Here is a 23,267-nt window from a genome sequence, read left to right on the forward strand (position 1 = left end):
TGATGAGATCTTGTACTTAGCTGATGATATGCGGATAAATTTTGAAAACGAGGAGCCAAATAGATTGGGGTAGCGGTGCGCAGAATTTGAAATAAGAGAACAAGAGAATGCAGGGCTCGTCGATCGCTTAGCCTTAGCCAAGACAGAGTTTGGAAAGACGGGGAAACATGATCATACTTACGAATATTACAAATATAACGGACGCACGCATTATGCACACGTTGTAGCCTGCTGCTCAAATTTGCATTTAGGTTGCTTAATATAATATCGCAGTAGCCAAATTGTGGCATCACAAGTGTTTGTACAAGGATTAATTTTAATTTATCAGGAAGAAAGTGCTTCAGTCGCTTTAATGAGTGAATAATGGAAAATATTTTTTTGGAAGTTTGATTCACTTGTTCATTCCATTCCAGGTGACAATCCATATAAATGCGAAGGTTCTTCACAGTCGTACTGTATGGAATAGTAGTATTATTTACAATTGTCGCTGGCAAATTTTGTTTGTCACACTTCGATCTTTGATGTTCTATTAAGATTGCCTGCGATTTACTTGCATTTAAATTAAGTCCGTGCGTTTTCGACCATATGGATATAGAATTCAAGTCATCATTAACTTTAGTTATAGCGTCATTTATGTGGTTAGGTCGAGTATGCAGATAGATTTGTATGTCGTTGGCATAAATATGGTGTCGGCAGGATGTTAGTTTAGAAGAAATATCATTAATATAAATAGAAAATAGTAAAGGTCCTAGGACAGAGCCTTGTGGTACGCCAGTTTCGTGGTACGCCAAGTGGAATAACGATTATTAATAGACACGCACTGTTGGCGTTCACGAAGATAGGAGTCCATCCACGCTAAGGCAGTATCAGAAAAATGCAGTACTCTTAATTTTGCAATTAGTAAGTCAACGTCTACAGTGTCGAAGGCTTTGGAGTAGTCTAAAAGTGTTAGTATTGTGATCTGTCCTTTGTATAAAGCTTCACGTATATCCTCAGTCACTTTAAGCAGTGCAGTCGATGTGCTGTGTCCCGTTCTGAAGCCTGATTGGTAAGGGTCAAGAATATTGTGAGTATTGAGATAATCTGTCAATTGTTTGTGCACAATTCGTTCCAAAGCTTTTGAGAGAACAGGAAGAATACTAATTGGTCTATAGTCATTAGGTGTTACAGGTAACTTAATTTTAGGAAGGGGACGAACAATAGCCTTTCTCCATATGTCTGGGTAATGTGAAGTCATTATGGATGCATTGAATATATGGGTTAGTGTCGGAAGAATTATGTCCATAATTTTGTTCAGACGTTCTATATTTATATTGTCTACTCCTTGTGATTTTGACTTGATGCGCTTTAGTCAGAAGGTGTTATGTAGGAAAAGAAGAACTTGTCTCGTGCTGGGGCGGGTGTAGAGATTGATTCATTAATAGTCTGTTGTTTCGTTGCGGCGTCAGGTGCGTGGGTATTGGTGGATGTGAAGTAATTGTTTAGATCATCTAGACAAATAGTATTGTCAATTTGTGACTTAGATTGTCCCAGTCCCATTGACCTAACATTTCTCCACATATCGGATGCTCTAATATCAGGTTCAATGAGGCTGAAAGCATGTCTAAGCTTAGCATTTCTAATCGTCTGTGTGGTCATATTTCTTAGTCGCTTGTACCGCAAGAAATCTATGTCACTTTTTAGTCTTTTGAATTTCCGAAAAGCTTCGTCTCTGTCTCTATCAGTGATCGGATTTCTGTAGTCATCCAGGGAGCTGGAGGTCTCGTAATGCGTCTAGTTTTTAATGGGGCATGTTTCTCATATAATGTAATAATAAGGTTGTTAAAAGCTTGTACTTTTTCGTCTACTGTTCGGAGAGTCCAAACATCACGCCATGGCAGTAATAACGCGTCAGAAATTAAAGAGGCGTCATTGATATGTTGCAGATCCCTATACTGAATGCGTTTTGGTGTTGCCTTAGGACACTGCAATGAATACTCTACAAATATAATATCATGTGCAGAAATCCCAGGCGCCGGTAGTTGTCCGTGCGTTATTATTTTGTGGGGATTTGTAGTTGCTATGATGTCTAGTAGTGTTTCTGCAGTCTCTGTGTGATGAGTGGCTTGGAGCGGTAGAACTGTCATATTGCAGGCTGCAAACATGTTTGAGAGCCGTACACTGGAAGGGGACGTTACTAGAAGATTGTTGTTAGTCACCCATTACTACAACGTGTTCATAAAGCGGCAAAATGTCTAAAAGTGAACTTTCTACGTCAGTTAAATGATTTATCTTCGGTCGTATATAGACAACGCACAGAAGACACTTTTGTAGACTTGCATAAATTTCAATAAATAAATATTCAGGCCGTGCACTGTACTCTGAGGGAGAATGAAGAATAACTTTAGGTCGAAGATCAGATCTAATGTAAGCTGCTACACCACCGCCCCCTTTGCCTGTTCTGTCATTTCGACACAGTAGCCTACATAACTATTAATATCTACAAGAGAAGAGGACAGTATAGGTTTCAACCAGCTTTCGGAAATTAGAATTGCATGCATATCATTTGGAGCGAATATGGAATAGAATTCATTGAAATGACAAATAACGCTTTGAGTGTTGACGTGTGCTACCTTAAGGTTAGTGGGGTGGGAAGTGAAAGATTGTTTAAGGAGGTCAGCTGTAGTCGGTGTGGAAAGAGAAAGTGGAGGGTCGGTGACATTCCTAGACAGGCTTGGCTCTATTGTTAAAAGAGGGTGAGTTACAGCCAGAGGTGACTCGCTAGGGGTTGTTGGTAGGTTTACACTTGTCGGAATTTCAATGGTGCCAACTTACGAACTATTGAAACTAACAACTGTACTTACCACTTAGCGCAGCTATTCTGTAGGTTAATTGGTTAGCTTACTTAAAACTAGCACAAGAGAAAAAACACTCAACACTCAATGTTTGCTGCGGATGTAATACGTCTCTTTCCATTTTCGGTGCTCACCATAATTGCGCCATCAACAGTCCATACATTGCGCAATCCGAAACGTGTGATGCAATCCTGTAAAAGTTTGTACCGTAACTGGGTTAGATCCTCTCTAAGCACAATACCGCTATTTTTAAGCTTCTTTTTATTCCGATACATTTCACTGCGTTTTCGATAACTAACAAACTTAACTATTATTGGCCTATGCTTGTTTTCACTTTTACGTCCAACACGATGACTGCGATCGATGTCAGTGTCACTAAGTTCCACACCAATCTTTACGGAGATGTCTCTGGCGATGCTGTCCGTGTTTTCGCCTTCAGTTTCTTCCACTCCAAAGATGCGAAGACTCTGCCTTCTCTGGTATTGCTCCAGATCGTCCGTCTTCCTCTCTAGCTTCTCCTCCAGTGTTTTTTTTTTTAATATCACGTTCTGCTAGGTAGGGGGAGAGGAAAGATGTATGCAGTATGCTTGCGGACGTCACAGATAAGTAATTCAAGGCCGGGGGATTGTGGACGGGGTACAAACTCTTTTCCCATGCTTCCACCCCTCTCTTCCACAGTTCTGCATCCCTGTCTTAACCATTACGCTACTTCGCTCCCCATGATTTGGTCCTACTTTCCTTTAATGTTGTCTTTGTTTTAAATACATTAGTGTTTATTATGCCTCGTATTTTTTTAACTGTACAGCTTCATATTGATATCCTTTTCTCCCTAGTGTAAGATCAAGTTTCCTAAGTAGTTTAATGTGTTTACCTGTGCCATTACTTGATTTCAGATCACGATTTTGCTTTCTAATGGATCAGGTACTTTAAATGTCATTATTAATAGTTTTATTTATAGAGATTTTTAGCACATATTCTGTTATCAGTTTGTTTAATATAAATGCGGCTTTCTGTAAATCATTGTCTTCAGTTTCCGATGTGATTACCTGGTCGCTGCAAATAATAAGGCATTAAGCTGTATTTTCCTTGAGAGTGGAATAATTGATATTTTTCTTTTTTGCCATTTTGTTATTTCATTCATATTATGCATGTTGAAGAGAGTGGGTGAAAGGGAGCATCATCGTTGTACACTTGTGTTAATCTCAGCAGAGTTTCATAATTTGAAATTCGAACGGACCCTGGTTAAAATCCTGGTTGGAACAAGTTGCCTGATTGAATTTTTTTTTCCCGGAGTCTATTCCTGCTTGGGTCCCGCACCGTGGCATCGTGGTCTAAGGCATCTTGCCTAGGACTCGCGTTACGGAATGCGCGCTGGTTCGAATCCTCATGGAGGAAGAAATTTCCTCATGAAATTTCGACGTGTATGGGAACGGTGTCCACTCAGCACCATGATGCACTTGGGGAGCTACGATAGGTAGCGAAATCCGGTTGCGAATGCCAGCTATAACGGCTGGGGAGATCATTGTGCTAACCACACGATACCTCCATTCTGGTTGGATGATCGTCCACCTCTGCTTAGGCATGTGGGCGTGAGGCCAGCAGCCGGCTGGTCGGTCTAGACCCTTCATGGGCTGCAGCGCCACAGATTATTAATTTATTATTATTCCTGCTTGGACTGAATATTTGGTTTGGTTTTTCAGATTTTTCCAACCGTAAAGAAGAATGTCGGGTGATCCATAGCGAATCCTTAATCTTATTTCGCTACCATCATATTCATCCGCACTAAATAACCTCGAAGTTGTTACATCGTCGTTAAACAATCGATCAAGAAAGAACGTTAGTATACACAATCAATAAAACTCCTTTATCGAGTAACCAGAGGGCGCAAGGCCAATCTTTTGAATCGTTTCGTGAGAATTTTCAACTGACATTAAAAATTATTTAATAGCGAGATATCTTATTCGGATGATCGATGTAACGCAAAGTCCTTGCTTAAGATAACACAGAACTAACACAAAAAAGAGAAACACTTAAAGAGATAAATCGAATCAGGATGCATTAGATTTGAACCTATAAAAGTTAATTTTTCTCTGAGTGAGGTTCTGGCTGATATAGATATGTACATCTAAATATAAACTGAAAAGCGCACAAATGTGCATTGTTTCAACCTTAGTTAGTTTGCATTTGCGTAGTCGCGTATTTATCTTAGTCTTTTTGTGCATAGTTCTATGTGGTAGCGTTCACAGACTTTACCACACAATTCACACACGCATGCTTGGGTTGGGTCATGATACGTCTTGTTGGTACATATTAGGTGATGGAAGCCGTGGATTGCCAGTCTTGTCACGACGTGCCGCAGTTCGAAATTTGGGGTCGTCCATGTTCGGTCTGTCATGGCTCCGGTGCCGTAGAACTCAGGCCATAATTCTTCTCTTTTTCTCTCCAAGATCTTCATTTGGTTTCCAAAAGCCTTGGTCTGTTGTAGCAAATACCGAAGTTTGATGTCTTCTATTAGGAAAGGTTCTCTAGCTAGGAATATACCAATCGTGATCTAGTTGTTTTTGATAGCCCAAGTGTTCTTTTTAGATATGTTGATTTTACCTTTTCTGATGCATTTAGGTTACTTTCTGTGAGATGATTCCATATAACCTCAATCTCACTTGGCGTTATGTGTTCCAGGAAGAAAGATCGTTTGTAGCCTAGCCTATATATCTGAAGTCTAAATAGTTAAATATTATGTTACTAGTCAGCGATGTATGCAGTAGAGGGGAAAAGGAACTGGTCACGCTACCCCATTATCTCCTGGTTTAGTTGCCTTAGGAGTAATGCCTTATTGGTATCACTTGTGAGGTTCCAACCTGTATTTGGAAAGTTGATTGAACAACAACAAAAGTTAGGTAAATCTTGAGCTACAATAGAGAATGTGTTAGTTATCTATCGAGTATTTCAACGAGCTTTACTATTAGGCCTTTTTGCAGAAAAACCAGACGATTTCTGTAAGGAGTCCTCAGAACCTATTCAGATGTCAGGAAGTCAAGATTTGAGTGCAGAGAACCCCCTTCGACCACTATCTTTCCACAGTGGTAGTTTTTCTCGACCAACTAAAAATGCTGATGGTACTTGGCGTCAATCAGAATGGATTCGTGGTTTTTATATCTCTACTTCACTTCCAAATTGCAAACAATATTGCGTCAAATTTACGAATATGATGAATTTATGTACCGGTACTGAAAGTTCTGTGAAACATTATACGAGTAGTATCTTACAGAATTCATAATCTGATAACGGAGAACCAATCAACAGCAGCATGCACTTCACTTACGTGCTTACCTGAGAACGTAAGAACATTGTGAACTCTCCTCGTTTCTTACATTATACAAAGTATTCAGAGTTACTGCAATGTTACATGAAGAATCTGGCCACCTGCTAGCGCTATCGGGCACCGATATTGTATTTCATCAGGCATCGAAAAGTTGCTTCTCTTGTGCAAGGCTATAGCTGAACTCACGCACGATTTAACAGTCAAGTCTGTTTTCGGAGAAAAAGTAATGTGATACGATTGTGAATTTCAGAATGGAATAAATCCTATGACTCATTCGCCAGGACATTACTTTACATGAAGTCAAAAATAACACGGATTTAGGCGTAAAAATTTTCTACTACAACAAATTTAGAGAATTAGTCTTAAAACCTTCTATTTAGGATTTCAATACACTCTCCATCTATTTAGTGTTATTTTAGTCATCCTATTATTTCATTGTCCGCAGGGTCGGAACTGAATATTCAACTTTAACGTGGGTCGTTTTTCTGTGTAGGTACCATTCCAGAAAGATAAGGAGTACAGCATTGCCTCTTCAAATGGGAATTGCGTCGATGCCGCCCACGATGTACACTTAGCGGCAAAAAGAATGGGCCGACTCTTGGTCGATAGAAATGCTAAGTTCCATCGCGCGGTTCACTCGTGGAAACGTAACCCATTGCAAGGCATTGCTGCGGTGTCTCTTCATTGAAAGTCGTCCGTCTATAATGTAGTAAACCTTACGAGCAGTGTGTGGCCCAGTGGTAAGAAGTCTGACATCTGTACCAGAGGTTGTGAGTTCGTCTCCTGGTATGGTAAAATTATTATTTTAACTTTTACTTACCGGTAATGTATTAGTTTAAATGTGAAATGGCATTTGTTAACAAACTTCGTTATGCCTGCCTTGTAAAAATATTATTGCCCATCACCTGTGGGCTATTAATAGGTGAGACCTGGCCTGTATAAACAAAAATACTGTTTCACATCGTAAAAAACCGGACGCATATCACACACAAATAAATAATTAAATTAACAAAAACAAACATTTTTTTAATATATTAACAAAACAAGGCTGTGGTGGGGACTAGTATCTCGTCCACAAACCACCTACGTCAGCAACTGCCCTCATTCTGCGCGGCATGGAGTCCACAAGATTATGGAACAGGTCTAAATTCTTGGCCATCTCCTCCCACGCATCTAGAACTCTGTCCCACAATTCCTCAGGTGTCCGAACGGGTGGTTGTTCTGCCCAGTTAAAGCGTAGGATCCTTTTGACTGCAGCCCACAAATTTTGACTCGGATTCATGTCTGGTGAATTTGGAGACTAATCTACTGGGTCGACATCATGCCTCCTCGTAAACCATCTTTGAATCCGGTTGGCGGTGTGTACCGGATGATTATCCTGCTGGAAGAAAAGTGTTCCTTCTGGATATCGTTTTCGGGCGGAAGGGATCATTACATTTGCCAAAATGTGTTCGTAGAATTCTGCCTAAACCGCCCGTGGATGCGTTTCAGAAGTCCTGCCCCATCGTATGACATCCACCCCCAACACGCGACCCTCATACAATCCGACTTGTTAATAATTCCTCTCACGAAGCGTTCATCGTATCGGTGGCCATTCATACAATAAACTAGGGCAGTACTATCGTTGTTATTGGAGACAATTACATCATCGGAGAAAATGACATTTCTCCAATCGAAGTCCTGTTGGAGAGTAGCATACGCAGAATAACCTATGTGAACCAGGACAATGAGTCATTGTTTCTGTGCCATCTTCAAGCGTAATGACGAGACAGAACGTTGTATTAACATATTGCAGTATTGCTTGATAGAGAGAGGGAGGTTTATTATTTATTAGAGTTTGGGCATATTCTAAGACATATCGCCACATAATTATAGCTTTGCGAGACACATATGTTGGCAAATTTGTAATTACAAGAAATAGGTTTGGGGAGATTCGAACTTTGAGCTACTACTATCAACTTGTTCAATAGATCAAAGCCGTAACGACTTACGCTACTGTGACTGTTAAAATCAGTTCGGCATAATACATGGTTTTCCTGTTCATATTCGCTCCGGGTGATTTTGTATTTATCAATTTTATTATTTCACTCTTCAAGGGCCCTGATGTATCTAGAATCAACCCGTCATTCGATTTTATTACATATTTTAGACTCTTAAACAAAATACAGCAAATTTAAATGGTTTAATTATGTGTTACCTGTGAACTATGGCTTTGACGAGACGAGCATGCGCACAATGTTATGTCTCTGGAACTTAGAAATTGTCGGCTGGTCCATTCTTTTTGCCACTAAGTATACCTATTGGTTAGTTGAAGGTCTTCATTCGTTCATTCATTGTCTTGTTATGTTTCTGCTCAACATTGATCAAATAGAGTGCTTATTATGTTGGCAGATGCATCCTCACTTGTTTTCATATTTTACAAGATTGTGTGCATCACAGATTTTCCTAAAACAAACCATCCAGCCATCAGGCATGTCGTTTCTTTATACAGGCAATCCCAACAATAACGATGTCGTATTAATTATATTCATAAATGTTTCAGTGGTTTATATCTTTATAAAAAGTGTCCATGTTAAAAATAGTTGCTGCAGATCTGTGATTTCGGTATAAGATGTACCTAGAAAAGATTCATGCGGACTGTTCTCTAATTCTTGGTTTTTTTGAACCGACGCATGCGAGTTGCGAGGTGCGAGGTGGACTAAACGAAAGATAGTGAGTGGTTTCTTTAACTGCGAGGTGCGAGGTCTAGCGTTTTTTGATAATTCCAGCAGAGAAAGATGATATTTTTAACTTTTTTTCTGTAAAGATGTTATAATTGTTTTTATATATACTTGCAGACAACAATGTTAGTTAATCATAAACCAGAATAAAATTTAATATGATATCACACTTTTTCTTTGTACGAGTATAAAATATCAATGTTTTATGTTACTCGATTTGGTGTAACCACGTCCATTTCTTGCCTCATCCATTGTTGTACAAATAAGGTATGACGCATTCGATAAACTCTTAAACTAATGTAGTATGCATTGTTTTTGTAAATAAATTGATGTATTTAATCATAAAGAATAGATAATGAACTGAATTATTATTTCAATTTATGATATATTATGTAATTTATCATTCCACATTATACAGACGTGGATAAATTATTAGAGTAAACGTTTTTCTTGGAAACATAATATAATTCGTCATATCAACTACCAGTATAATTCACAGAATCTCCATTGTTGTAAATATGATTGTTAAGATTTTCCGGTATATTTTTCCAATGTTTAAGTATATTTTGTCTGGCTGTGTTGGTACTACTGCGGTTTTAATTATAATATGCTGCAGAAGATATTCTCCCATGGCCTGCAAGATGACCGAACATGAACGAAATTGAAAATTTGTGATCTATACTGAAGAAGAAAGTGAACAAAAAGAGGCTTACAACAAAACATGGACTCATTTAATCACTGTCTGGTATCTGGCTAAATGATGCTGATATTCAAAGAAAGTGTCAAACTTTGGGTTCCAGCATCCCTGACAAAACCAACGTGTTAATAAAGAATAAGGGAATGTTCACAAAATATTAATAAACTCCAGACTCAATTTTCTGTTCATTATTTCTGTGCAAAATACATTTTTGTTCATTCTTTCTGCCGATAAATTCAGCTTTGTTCAACATAATATGTTATAATATTATAATTAATTTAGTCTAATAATATTTGTCAAAGTCTGTAGTTTATGTAACACAGACATGGGGTTAAAACTTAAAACCAGACTCATTGTTGGCAGGCACTTCTCCAGCTCAGTGTGAAATCAGATTTCGAACCGACTGGTGTGATTGTGAATGTGATTATTTCCGAAGTGTCCAATATATTCTTGATCTGCTTTATTCAGTTTTGAAGAAACATGCCGTGCAAAACTCCATACAAAAGTTTAGAGATGTGTGGAAGAAACGTTGTGTTGAAAGATTGGTTGGAAGAAGTTGCCGGTGGTAGTTCGAAAGCTCCGTGTAAATAGTGTAAGGTGATATTGAATGCATATTCAGATTTAATTGTCCATGCTGATAGGGATAAACACAGACAGAGTAGCGAGTGTTTTTTCTGTTGGTCGGCAACAGTTGCTGAGATACTGTGGCGGAAAATTAACTTTGTGGAGTGGAAAAATATTTCCAACACTACAAGCTTCTGGGCAGAGGTGACTGTTATTCAGTTTCCAGAGAATTAGAAATAGTAGATTTTTTCTTTTAATTTTAAGTCTCGTATTTTAATTATTTAAATACAATTTCAATTAAATTACATATTAAACGATTTATCCTTCTATCAAACACGGATGTTCCCTGGACCAAATGTCCTATTTTATTTATGTAATTATTTTATATTTATTTCTAACAAGTGCAGCGAAGCGCACGGGTATAGCTAGTAATAAAATATAAGTTCATAAATTTAAGCAATTGTTACCAAACCTTCAATTACAGCATATGTATATTAGAAGCAGAGATGAAACGATTCCTTCGTAAACACGATACCAGCGTACATGTGACTCGAGTATTGTACAGCTGTCAAAAGAAAAAGTGGCCGCTCTCCTGAAATTAAGTTCCCTTCGGGTATCTTCGCTATAATTCGGAGGCAGGCGATGTTACATGTTGTTGGACCACGTTGCCTGATATCTACAGTTATAATTAAAGTATTCTCTCTGTGATTCGATAGCGTAATGGTAGCGTTCAGGCCTCTTATTCATGAGGTCCTGCGTTCGACTATAACCTCGTGCTTTTTATGTTCTTTTTTGTCATGTTTTTGAGAGAGACAAACTATACATAATGGCTCCTTTCTCTTTTACGATTATTTTAGTAATTAACATCAGGTTCATTAATATATTATGCCATGACTTTATCATTATCATTATGATATTGTGGCTGCAAATGGAAAGAAAAAATATTTTATTCTCAATAAAAATATCTTTCGTGGCTTAAACAAAACAAATTTACTGGCGTCGGCCTTAAAACATTCAAACAATTAAGCGTTCAAAAAACAAAACAAAAAGCCACAATTCAATATTTAGTCTATCTTCCTCTTATCTCGATCATCTTGCAGTCGAGTGGGCATGGAATCGACTAGTCTTTGCAAATAGCGACTGTTCTTAGACACGATATTCCAGGCATTCTGAACATACCCACATACATAAGTGTTCTGTCCATGGGCAGGTCTTTCATTGCAAACCCAGCAATCTCCAATCTTTCCTATTTTCTGCCTTCCTCTTAGTCTCCGCATATGATCCACATATCCTAATGTCGTCTATTCTTTTCAACCAGAGACCCAACAAATTCCTTTTTCTCTCTCTAATCAGTTCCAGTATCATTCTTTTTTCACTCACTTTTTCAAACACAATTTTATTTCTTATTCTGTCTGTCCACTTCACACGCACCGTTCTTCACCACATCCACATTTCAAATGCTTCAATTCGTTTCTCTTCATTTCGTCGTAATGTCCATGTTCCTTCCCCATACAATGCCACACTCCACACAAAGCACTTCACTAGTCTCTTCCTTAGTTCTTTTTCCAGAGGTCCGCAGAATATCCTTCTTCTTCTATTAAAAGCTTCCTTTGTTCATGTTTGCAGTTTTTCTTGGGAAGGATAGGCCTAAATGCGGTAACATCCCGTTGCTTTCCGCACACCACTATCTCTTTCGCATCTTATTAAATTCCAGGGGACCCAATTGTGGAGATGAGGAGAGTGGATTTGACTAATTGGGCCCTCCGAACTTCACCGAAAGTCACGGCAAGGGTTAAATATTAATTCTATCAGGATGTTTGACCCGATCAGAGACCGGGAAATCTCAATTAGCCTTTGCCCCCCGCATCCTGGACTAGCTTCTACGAATCATCAGAAAATCTTAGAGTGTGATTGGGCCAATTTTTCCGAAAATGTTTCCACACTTTTGCCCTCGTAGCTCAGCGGACGAACGTCGAAATTTAGATGTCAACGTCTCAGATTCAATTCCTCGTTACTCCTTTTCATTTTATTGTGGTTCAAGATAGTATAATGTAATAATACAAAAAGAAAAACTAATACCAGTATTATGCAACTGGATTTTTCTAAACCTAATATTAAATTTATGTTATTTATATCGCTAAAGAACGATTACAATATAAATAACTAGAATATTATTTATACAGTATCACTAAAGAACGATAACAGAATATAAATGATAAATATCGGTTTGTTTAATTAATATAAGATATTATATAATACTTATTTAATTATCTAAATAAAATAACCTATTTTACAAAGAAGGATGGTTATTTGTGTTATAATAATTACTTACATAAAATACAGATTATTTATATTGCGAAAGAACAATAACAATATAAATAACTTGAATATTATTTTATAATGCTAATGAAGGAAAACAATATAAATAATAACTTGAATAATATCTATATCGCTAAAGAACTATAACAATATAAAAAACGTGAATATTATTCATATCGGAATTTCACAGATTTATTACAGATGTATTTAAGAAATTGTAGAAGAATAGTAATTAGTAACAGTGTCCTATTTATTCTTCTTGGAGCCAAATTTGTAACTTTTAAAAGTGTGGTTACTATGTTGAAGTGTATGTGTTGTAACGGATGCTTGATTTGTTATGTATGTGAGTCAGTTATGTGATGCTTGATGTCGTCGCAATGTCGTAATTATAGTTTGATTGTGTCTGTGTGACTATTGTGTATTAATTCATGATGTATGGTACGGAAAGCTGCGTATTTGTGTTATAGAAGTGTTACGTATGTGTGTTGTTAATGTTTTTGTATGTTCCAAATTGATACCTGATATTTATTTTGCAATCGCAATGCCTAATTTACGGTTTGTTTGTTTTGTTTACATCGCGTAAGCTATTTAATTTTCTTTTCTATTTCTCTTTATGCTTATCTTTTTTGTGTATGAAACTATAGCCCTAACATACATATGTAAAATAGAGCTAACCACCATTGGAGATACAATACTAATAATTGTTATTCATATCGTTATAAAACGATAACAGAATACAAATGATGACTTGAATTTTATTCATATCTCTAAAGAACGATAACAAAATATAAATAACGTGATATCCATAAAGAACGATAACTGGATATAAATGATAATTTGAATAGCATTTACATCGCTAAAGAACGATTAAAAAATGAAATGGAAACTTGAAGAAGGCCCGAACCCACAACCTTTGAATCATTAAACAAGCTCTCTACCGCTGGCCTACGAGGCGCAGACATGGAACACTTTCATAGTTCGGGAAGTGCTTGTAGAAGCACATGCATCGTGTAACATCGCCGTGACCTGAAGTGGACTTTGAAAATATTCGTTGTTCACGAGTGCGGCCACTTTTTTTTTTGACAGCTGTACATGATGTCAGAAGGAAGAGGGTTAGAATTGTTTTCTGTACCGTCTGGATACAGCAACATTGTTGAACTGTGGTGATACGTATCCAGTGCTGTAGTAAGTGAGCGAGTCTATTTCTAAACTGTAGTGCAGTGTTATTGTCATTACTTTATATATTGTCATTCTAATATATGTAGGCTTCAGTTGAATTGTACACTCAGCAGAGGACTACCAAGAATAACAACTTACGTTGATTATATTTCACTCCAAATGTTCCGAACAGATAGTGTGCAACGTTTATGTTCCACCGAAGTATAATCTGTCTGTATGTCTGACACCTGCTCTTATTTACATCTGACCGCTATGCAGAGTTCAGAAACACCCACACTGTATGGTTGAAGTGTAGGCAACCTTGTGTTCATGGAAGGAGAGGTTTCATCATTAATTATGAGGTACTTAACATTACGGAATTAAGCTTTTAAATCAGTCTGCTGCATACAAAGTAAACTGACCAACACTCTCATCACCTACATGGCTGGAGAAATGTTAAACCGTATCATCAACATTACTTTTTTTATAGTGAGGTATTTGTTTGTCGTGTTTTCATGACTGTAGGGAACCTTAGCTCTTACGATCTTCCTCACTTTACTGTTAATAACCTTGGTCAATTTCGTATTCCTGCCAGATATTGTTCCGACCTAAGACAGTAGACGTATTTTATACAACTAGTACAAAGGGTGCATTATTTTCCTCTAACACGTACTCACCTCACCTCTCCTGTTGTGCGGTTTTTTCAGTTACCTGTGTGTGTGTGTGTGTGTGTGCGTGTGCGCGTGCGCGTGCACGTGCGTGTGCGTGTGCGTGTGTGTGTGATATATAGCGGGGACAATAGTAATTAGTAGTAAGCTACTTTATTTAACGACGCGTTCAACTACAGAGGTCATTCAGAGTCTAGAATGATGGACACAAAATAGGACGGCAATCTGGTCAGCACGCCCCAAGCGCCTTAGATCTCTAGGAGAGACGGTGTACACAATTTTGCAAGAGACTGATAAATTCCAGGACTGTCATAGAAGTAATGGTGAAATAAGAAATCATTTGGCTTGAACCAGAGCCCATCCAATTCGTAGTTTCTGCGCTCTCCCGACAGGGCAACGTAGATTCTCATGCACAATCTCCTGATTCCTTTCCACGTACTCAATTTAATCGATTGTTCTTTCCTTCCTCTTAAGGATATGGGAATACAACACCACAAACGACGGCTGGCAAGGCTGTGGTGATACTCTACGGCTTCCTGGGCTGCTCCGGAGGGATCCTTTTCTTCAACCTGTTCCTGGAGCGCATCATAACTTTCCTGGCTTTCATTCTGCGCACCTTCCATCTGCGACGGATCAAGAAGCGCATGGGGAGCGCGGCTCTGTCTGCACGTCGCGCTTCCCGCATTTCCCGCGCCTCTCTGCCCGACGACTTGGACGAGGACGACTCCAGCCTCGACAACTGGAAGCCCAGCGTGTACTGGGTCATGCTGTACCTCACTCTCGCCTCCATGGTGCTCGCATCCTGCGCCGCGGCTGTGTACAGTCCGTTCGAGGACTGGAGTTTCTTCGAGTCCATCTATTTCTGCTTCGTCTCTTTCGCTACCATTGGCTTCGGGGACTACGTCTCCACACAGGTGAGTACAACGCATGTGCAGTAGTCTTCAGTGTTTATGAATTGATAGGATGCTGATTACAGGTACTGTCTGGTTCAATCTCTGCCGACGATGATTCACTTTAAAGGCAATAAAATCTTAGCATGGCTTTCTTCAGAAGCGGGTAAATGTTGGGGCCCGAGTAGGCCGAGTGGTACATTTACGGCACATAAAAGAACTCTGTTCACAAAAAAAGGCTTCAGAAAAAATTTATTGACCATTTCTCGTCTACGTCGAGATTTTAAAATAATACTTTCTCATTCATTCATTCATTCATTCATTCATTCATTCATTCATTCATTCATTCATTCATAGCGTCCTGCCCAAAGGTAAGTCTTTCGCTGCAAATCCAGCATTCTCCTGTCTCGTTAAAGTAATATAAATTTTAGTAGGACTAACATGAAGTTTTGAGAATTTTACGGACATAAACATATTCAGTATTGCAGATAGCAAGAAACTAGTTAATGATATACCGTGCTGTATCTGTTTGTGTATAAAGATATATTTTAAATTGTTCGATAGTTAAAGGGTGATGTTTATTTATAATATCTACTAATAAATTCATCCAGAAAAGTAGAAATCTGGTGGGTCATTGTCTTTACTAGGGTTGGCGGTTTCCTCCCAAAAACATTGCTTTAGGTTAGATACAGCCGAAATGTTGTTCTGACAAGACGTACAACGAGACTGGTTAAGTGATTATAGAATGAAGTGAGATTCTTATTGACTCATAGTCCACGTAGTCGCGCTGCCTGACATTGTTTACTCTACTCTGATTGGTCTGTTTCGGCACAGTACTGTTAAACTGTAATATAGTTATTGTTTATGTTCTCTTCCCTTCGTTTTCAATAGTAAATGTAACAGTCACCTTATAGTCTCAGAGTCGGAAATCGCCAGCCTAGGTCTCATTATTGGAAAAAAATTAATATTTACTCCGAGTCGGTTCTAATGTTTTTCTTCTTAATTTTCTTACATTCATAAGAACATGAAAACAAGCTGTGCAGAAAGTACTTTCTCAAAATCATGTCCTAGAGAGATTAATACTTGTAATAGATAGCAATTATCTATATAATTATGTCTTCAATTATAAACTTGAATGAAAGTAATTCTAGTACTTAAACAGATCTACATAAATAGCTTAGAATAAATAACCTAGCATTAGTCATTTTGGAAATAGAGCAAGAAGTAGCATAAATGCTAACTTCAATTACTCTACTGGAGTACATAATATTACCATTCTGTTATTATTGTTATCAATGAACTCTCGTACACGGCAAATAATACTTATTTATATAAATGTATTTACTAATTATTTACTTATTGATGCAAATATATTCCTCTATTATTGTAATTGGAAAAGTAATGATTTAGATAAGAATAATTGGAAGAGACTTGGGGATACCTTCATTCTGCACTGGATTGATAATTGTTGAAGATGATTATTGTAATATTACGAGGGCTGTTTTTTTTTTTCAAACTCCGATTGTCCATAAAAAGCAGGTGTAAATAACAAAATGAATTTATTCCCAAAGGTTATGTACTGTACAAACATGTTTCCTTTCCGACATAATCACCGTGAAGATTGAGACATTTGTCATATCTGTGGACGAGCTTTCCAATCCTTTCTGCATAGAATGTTGCCGCCAGTGAGTTGAGTTGGGCATTAACGTTGTTTTGAAGCTCCTCATTAGTCTGGAACCTCTGGTCTCTTATCCACTTTTTCAGTTCAGGCACCAAGTCGAGGCATACGTCGGGAGTACAAACACTTCCCATCGAAATTTCTGAAGAAGCTGTTGGGTTACAGCAGCGTTGTGAAGGAGGGCGTTGTCATGAATCAGAAGAACTCCAAAAGTCAGCAAGCCTCTTCTTTTGTTTTGAATGGCTCTCCGCAGTCGTAAAGTCAGACAATAAACAGCTACATTGATCGCAGATCCCGGTTCAAGCAACACACCATTTTGGTCACAAAACACGGTAGCCATAACTTTCCTGTTGTTGAAGGTTTGTTTGAACTTTGTCGGTTTCTTTGGCGAGATTGAGTGCATCAATTGTTGTGACTGTTGTTTTATTTCGGGGTGACACATTGAATCCAGGTCTCATCTCCAGTCACAATTGATTTAAAAAAATCTTCACCTTCAGCCTCATAACGGCTGAGGTACGACAGCGTTGATGCCATTCGGCGACCATTGTGATCATCAGACAACATCTTTGGAATCCATCGAGCGCACAGTTTTTTGTAGCGTAGGTGTTCTGTTACGATCGTGTAAACAGATGATCTTGAAACTTCAGGAAATTCCACACACAACTCACTTATGGCAAACCTCCGTTTTCCTCGAACCACTTGGTCAACTCGTTGAACAATGTCTTCTGTTGTGACAGACGTACGTCCTTGTCCTCTTTCATCATGAGCCTCCTTTAAATTTCCTACACCACTCACGCACAACATCATCACTCATCAGCATATACTCGGCTCATTCTTAGATGAATTTCAGCTTCACAATTCCCTTCTGCTTGAAGACACCGAATTACACAACGCAACTCGCACTTGGCGGGAGAATCAATCAATCGTAGCAACCATGTTTACATGTCTGCTCAAAATGGCGTAATGACGTTGGAAGTAGCAGAGGTTATAGTGGGGGAGATGCGCAGTCATCTTCCGAACATCCTCTCCTCCTACCACTCAATTGGAGGTTGAAAAAAACAGCCCTCGTATATATTAAGTCATAAACTGCAACATCTTATGTCGTAGAAGTATTATCTGAGATGGCTAATGATTTTCTCTGTGAAATCAATAAGGAGTATGTGTTATTAGTGTGAAATGAGATTGGCATTGAACCTAAGCACCACAATTATTGCAAATTGGTCGATCTTATTTTTCGTTTACATTCAAAATTTGCGTATTCTGCTACACAAAAGCGTTATAAACTATAGCGCAAGGCAAGAAAGTATTTATGTGCCATTTCATAATCGAAGGAACACGCCGAAATATCATACCAGACATTTATTATCAGAATTAACACAATTTGCCTTTATACTAAGCCCACGCTTTCTGTTTCGATGATTCTGATTTAAAAGAGACACACGAGTGAAGCCATGCATTGATTCGTAACTCTATATACCTGCTCCTCCAAGTCTTGGTTGAATTAGGTTACCGATGAGGTAAGGTAGTAAGAGTGTATTGGATCGACTTTTTCTCTGCAAACATGGCGGAAAGAAGTGCGATAGGTTTTGGAAACAGCCATGAATTAGTACTCTGGAGCAGACTTTTAGGTATTTACTTCGTGCTGGAACTTGCCAATCCTAACGTTTCGGAACCTCGTACAGGTTCTCAGAGTTAATATTTGCTTTCAGAATTCCATTATCTTTGGCCGGGTTTGAAATAAACATCATCGAAACCTGGAATAAGTACGTTAACTATTGTCGGACCATTGGTTCTGTGCCCCTTCAGCGCTGTCGTCGTTCTTGGAAAAGTTAACGTCTGTACTCACTCCATTCCACCCGCTTTCCTCCCACCACGTTAAACAGCAGGCCACGAACCCGAGCCCCTACCACGCCGTAGCGGAGAGGTGAGAAATATGTTCCCAAATTGAAGCAGCGGAAAGCCGCTATTTGTTAGGTAGAAAACGCGCGGGATTTCGAAACCGCTATTTGAATACGTGTTGTATTGCGTATCCGAAAGCTAAATGTTTTTGTTTAAAGGAACAATACTTCCTTTGCGATACCTTTAATACCGTGTCTCTACTGTCAGCAGAGTTGCTAGGTTTTCTGCGAGGTAAGTCGGGTTATCAGAAGCTAACCTAAGACATTAGACTTGTCAACAATTTAGCCTATCATAAGATTTATAGCAGTTTTCTGCATAGTGTTCACGTGCTTTTTAATATAATAGGCCTATTCACCTCCGTGAGAAACACTAAAATACGAAGGACACACAGTGCAGTGAACACTACAATAATTTTTTCTTTTACTGACCGCGAATAGCCTATGTTTTAACAATTTGCTAATAAATTAATTTTGGAACCGATACTGCAACAGTTTCACTATCTGACGATGAATCCATGTTTAAACATAGTTCACCAAACTACAAAACGCAGCAATTGTATGTCTCTGTTATTAGTGTAAAGTACGAATCAAAACGCTATCTTTCTTGCCAATCAACGCACTTGAAATACACAATGTTTACTAATTGCGAGAACAGCGACTAGGGACCGGAACGGAATAATCAACAATGCAGTAGAACTAGAAGAAGTATTATTTTGCGAGTTTAGTTGCCTTACGGCAATCAGCTGGGATACCTCATAGACTTCCTAAATATCCGCGGATTATCTCTAGGCCTATGTTTACAATGATACCATTTGAGTCAATATATAAATAAAATATCGGATAATGGGAAATACAGACTAATTTGCTTAAATATGTTCAAGGCTAATATCTTTAAAATCGGGATTTTTGTCAATCCCGACTCCCTTTAATCGGGACTCGACAAGGAAATTGGGAGTATCCCGCCTAAATTGGGATACCCGACAACCCTGGCTGTCAGACATAGGTACTGTGTTCAGACTTGCATAATTTTCATAGGAACTCTGAATGTGAACATTCATAACCACGGTTAATAAAAGAATTAATATGTCAACTTCTTAATTCAATCTGTAGGTTAAACTGCTGCATGAAGTCAAAAAAGTAGTAGCAGCAGTAGCAGGAATAGTAGTAGTAATAATACCAGTAGCAGCAGCATTAGCATAAGAAATTGTTTCATTAATCCGTAACTAAGACAAGAATTACTTTCAAAAAGGGTGGAAACACGTGACAGTTAATTACTTTTATTGAAGTTATTTTAAACAGTTCCTAGGACCTTCGTTACGGAATTCGCGCTGGTTCGATTCCTCATGGGGGAAGAAATTTTCTCATGAAATTTCGGCCAGTGTATGGGACCGGTGCCCACCCAGCATCGTGATGTACTTGGGGAGCTACGATAGGTAGCGAAATCCGGTTGCGAATACCAGCTATAACGGCTGGAGGGATCATCGTGCTAACCACACGATACCTCCATTCTGCTTCGGCATGTGGGCGTGAGGCCAGCAGCCGGCTGGTCGGTCTAGGCCTATCTGGGCTGTAGCGCCACGGATTATTTTATTATTATTTATATAAAAAAATGTATCTTTATAATTTATGCAGTTTCTGTATGTTTAAGTTCGGTGAATAATTTTATTAGTCATGTATGCACTGAAACATTAGCTGTTTTAAGAAAATGAATGATAGAGTGAGAGAAGGACAATAACAGTGTATAATAACGTAGTTTGAAAGGTAATCACTATCTTCGAAATGAGTTGAACACACTGAATGATTCAATGTAGGGTAGAAATTCTCTCTGCGGATTGCACCTATCCACTTTCGGTTAAGGGAATCTTTACTCAGAGGAAACTTGAAGTGTAAAGAGTGGCAAGTACAATAGTTTGTGTTCCGTAACATAATATGGAGGAAAAAATCGTCGTAGAAATTAAGGATTAACTAACCAGTGAAATATAACATTCCTTCCTTCTTTATCGTTACATCCGTGTGCATTACTGCAATAAAAAGCAGCACACGAAAGAACCATGCTTATTCAGCTCTATCAAACAAATGGCCGCTCGTTGACTGTTCAATTTGGGAACATAACACTAGCGCCAGTGAGCGGTCTAGCGGTTATTTAGTAAGTCTATGCACGAACCTTGCCGAATAGGGATGTTGCCAAACTTCCGTCAAACGGTGTCATAAATAACTGGTCCTCCATGCTACAATATTATTTCTTTCAATCAAAATACATCTTGTATTTCTACATTTTTTAAACCTAAATCCATATCTCGAATCACTTTCCGTAGTTTTTCTCTCCAACCTTGGAAATTATTACTCTCTCGCAAACATCAGTAATTTCTTCAATGTTGAAACTTCTTTCTGAACGGTATAAAATTCTTGTATCTTTCTTCTTAAAATACATCGGTTCATATCATCTACAATAATCAAAAGTTCCCTTGGTCTGTTCTTCTCTGGTGATTCTAGCTTTTCATCTCCTGCACAGATTCCCTCTCTCCTGATTTTCTTTATTAGGAGTTCTGACCTGTCTATATAAATTACATAAAATGTTGTATTATTAGTATTAGTTAAGTAAGTTATTTAATATATAATCAATTGAAATAAAATAAGCCTCACCTGTGATGTCAGTTGCTCTTTTCGTTGCCTGATTTACAGGAAACAGATATTGACATGTTTGTTTCTCTTCATCGCAAAATGCTATTACGTACTTGCTTAATAATATTTCTTTCGCCACTCCGTGCCACAGTATTCATGTTGAGTTGACAACACTGGACTGCAAGTGCAAATATTGTAAACTGTCCCGCAAGAAGGCCAAAATTGTGAATAGTGGGGAACAAAGGGAGAGAGATATAAAAGAGAGAGATAGGAATGCAGGGAGGGAAATGAATTACCGAGGCTGAGAAGGAATTAGAGTTCAGTTCGCATATCTTACGGGGGCACAGATCCGATGGTCAGACTATACTTACATCATCGAGCTCTGGAATAGCGTCTTTAGTATATTTCAGTACGCATGTAATGCTCAGAGATCACAAGTATTCTTACAGATTGTAGAATTTTCTCCCTGAAAATGAGAATTTTCACGAAATAATTATTTTACTCTCAAGACGCAGACTAAATGTGAACGACTAACATTGCAATGTTTATTGATAAAGTCACGTTACTGTTGCAGGAGCCGTCCTACCCGCACGTGCACTGGTACCGCTTCGGCAACTTCGTGTTCATAGTCCTGGGCTGCTGCTGTATCTACTCGCTCTTCAACGTCACCTCCATAGTCATCAAACAAGCACTCAACTGGCTCATCGTGCGCCTTGACTGTCGCTGCTTCGAGGACGCCACCGGCGCCGCTGGTCGCATGTGGAGACGACACTCGATGCGGATCCAGCAGAGCAGACGTCGACGTCGGAGACGCTCAAGCGCCGGCATGCCTGGGAACCTCCGACGCCATCGTAAGCCTCACCTGGCTGCAACCTTCGGTCGTCGAGCGCCGGTTTGCGGCGTCGTTTCAGACGGAAACGCCAAGTCACCCAACAAGGACGGCGACTCGGACTCCATGGGCTACGACTCGGAGGGAGACGGCGCCGGCGGCAGGCGTCTGTCTGGAGAGATGATTTCTATGAAGGACTTCCTGCAAGCCAACAAAGTGTCGCTCGCTGTAATGCAAAAGCAGCTGTACGAGACTGCCCAGATGCAGAGGGGTGGATATCACCATGGAAATGACAGAGGGTATTATAGTGGTGGGCGCAGACCTCCAGGAAGTTTCACGCCAGGAACCGTGGGTCCTTTGGCAATTGTTAGTCAGAAATTGGGTGAAAGCGGCAGCGGCAGGTAACGGGCATCGAGACCGCAGTACCCAGCATTGTAATATACAAGTGCAGTGTGGACAAAAGAGAACAGCCAACTTTGGGATAAAAATGCAGTGTGACGTTATATCTAGCATTCCACTTCAATACCAGGGTGAAGCATTTCTTAAAGTAACTTGCATCGTGAAGTTGAATTTTACAAGAGAAACTTCCTTGAATGAACTTATCGGTTTAGCTTTAAAAATAGGAAGTTTAATATTTTAAGAATCTCAAATGGGAAGCGTTGTAATGTATTAGACTTTAGTATGAAAGATATAACGCTCGAAGTTAAGATATGTACAAATATATTGATGGTAATTTTAAATTTAATTTTGAAAAGTTCAAAAAACATTCATATTTGCGTAATAGGTCCAATAATTTTATGGACTACAATTATTGTGAACTCCGATTATGTATTTGTCAGCATATCCATTTTCAAACTTACTTTCCCAAATATGAACTTCTGCCAAAGTTGATATAGTCGCTGCAAATAGTGTTCAAAAAACTTAATGTTTCTTTTTTCCGAAATCAATAAGACTATTTTCGTTGCAACTATTTCACGAAGCTTGTCGTTCACAGGGAGTCATGAGGAAATAAGAAAGAATCACTATGTAGAAAGAAACGACTGCACATCAATCCAGGCTTCTTTGTCA

General features: G+C 38.7%; 1 protein-coding gene across 1 annotated transcript in view; it reads left to right on the forward strand.

Annotated features, from left to right (window-relative positions):
- The window catches only part of LOC138702774 (potassium channel subfamily K member 13-like), a 66,917-nt gene extending 44,193 nt beyond the window's left edge, over positions 1–22,724 (forward strand). The window contains exons 2-3 of the mRNA XM_069830074.1: positions 14,757–15,196; positions 21,945–22,724. Coding sequence (XP_069686175.1) covers positions 14,757–15,196; positions 21,945–22,604 — 1,100 coding nt within the window. The 3' untranslated portion in view covers positions 22,605–22,724. The remainder of the gene's footprint in view (positions 1–14,756; positions 15,197–21,944) is intronic.
- Positions 22,725–23,267: the final 543 nt, after the last annotated feature.

This window comes from Periplaneta americana, chromosome 7 (assembly GCF_040183065.1).
Source record: "Periplaneta americana isolate PAMFEO1 chromosome 7, P.americana_PAMFEO1_priV1, whole genome shotgun sequence".
In the NCBI taxonomy this organism is placed as follows: Eukaryota; Metazoa; Arthropoda; class Insecta; order Blattodea; family Blattidae; genus Periplaneta; species Periplaneta americana.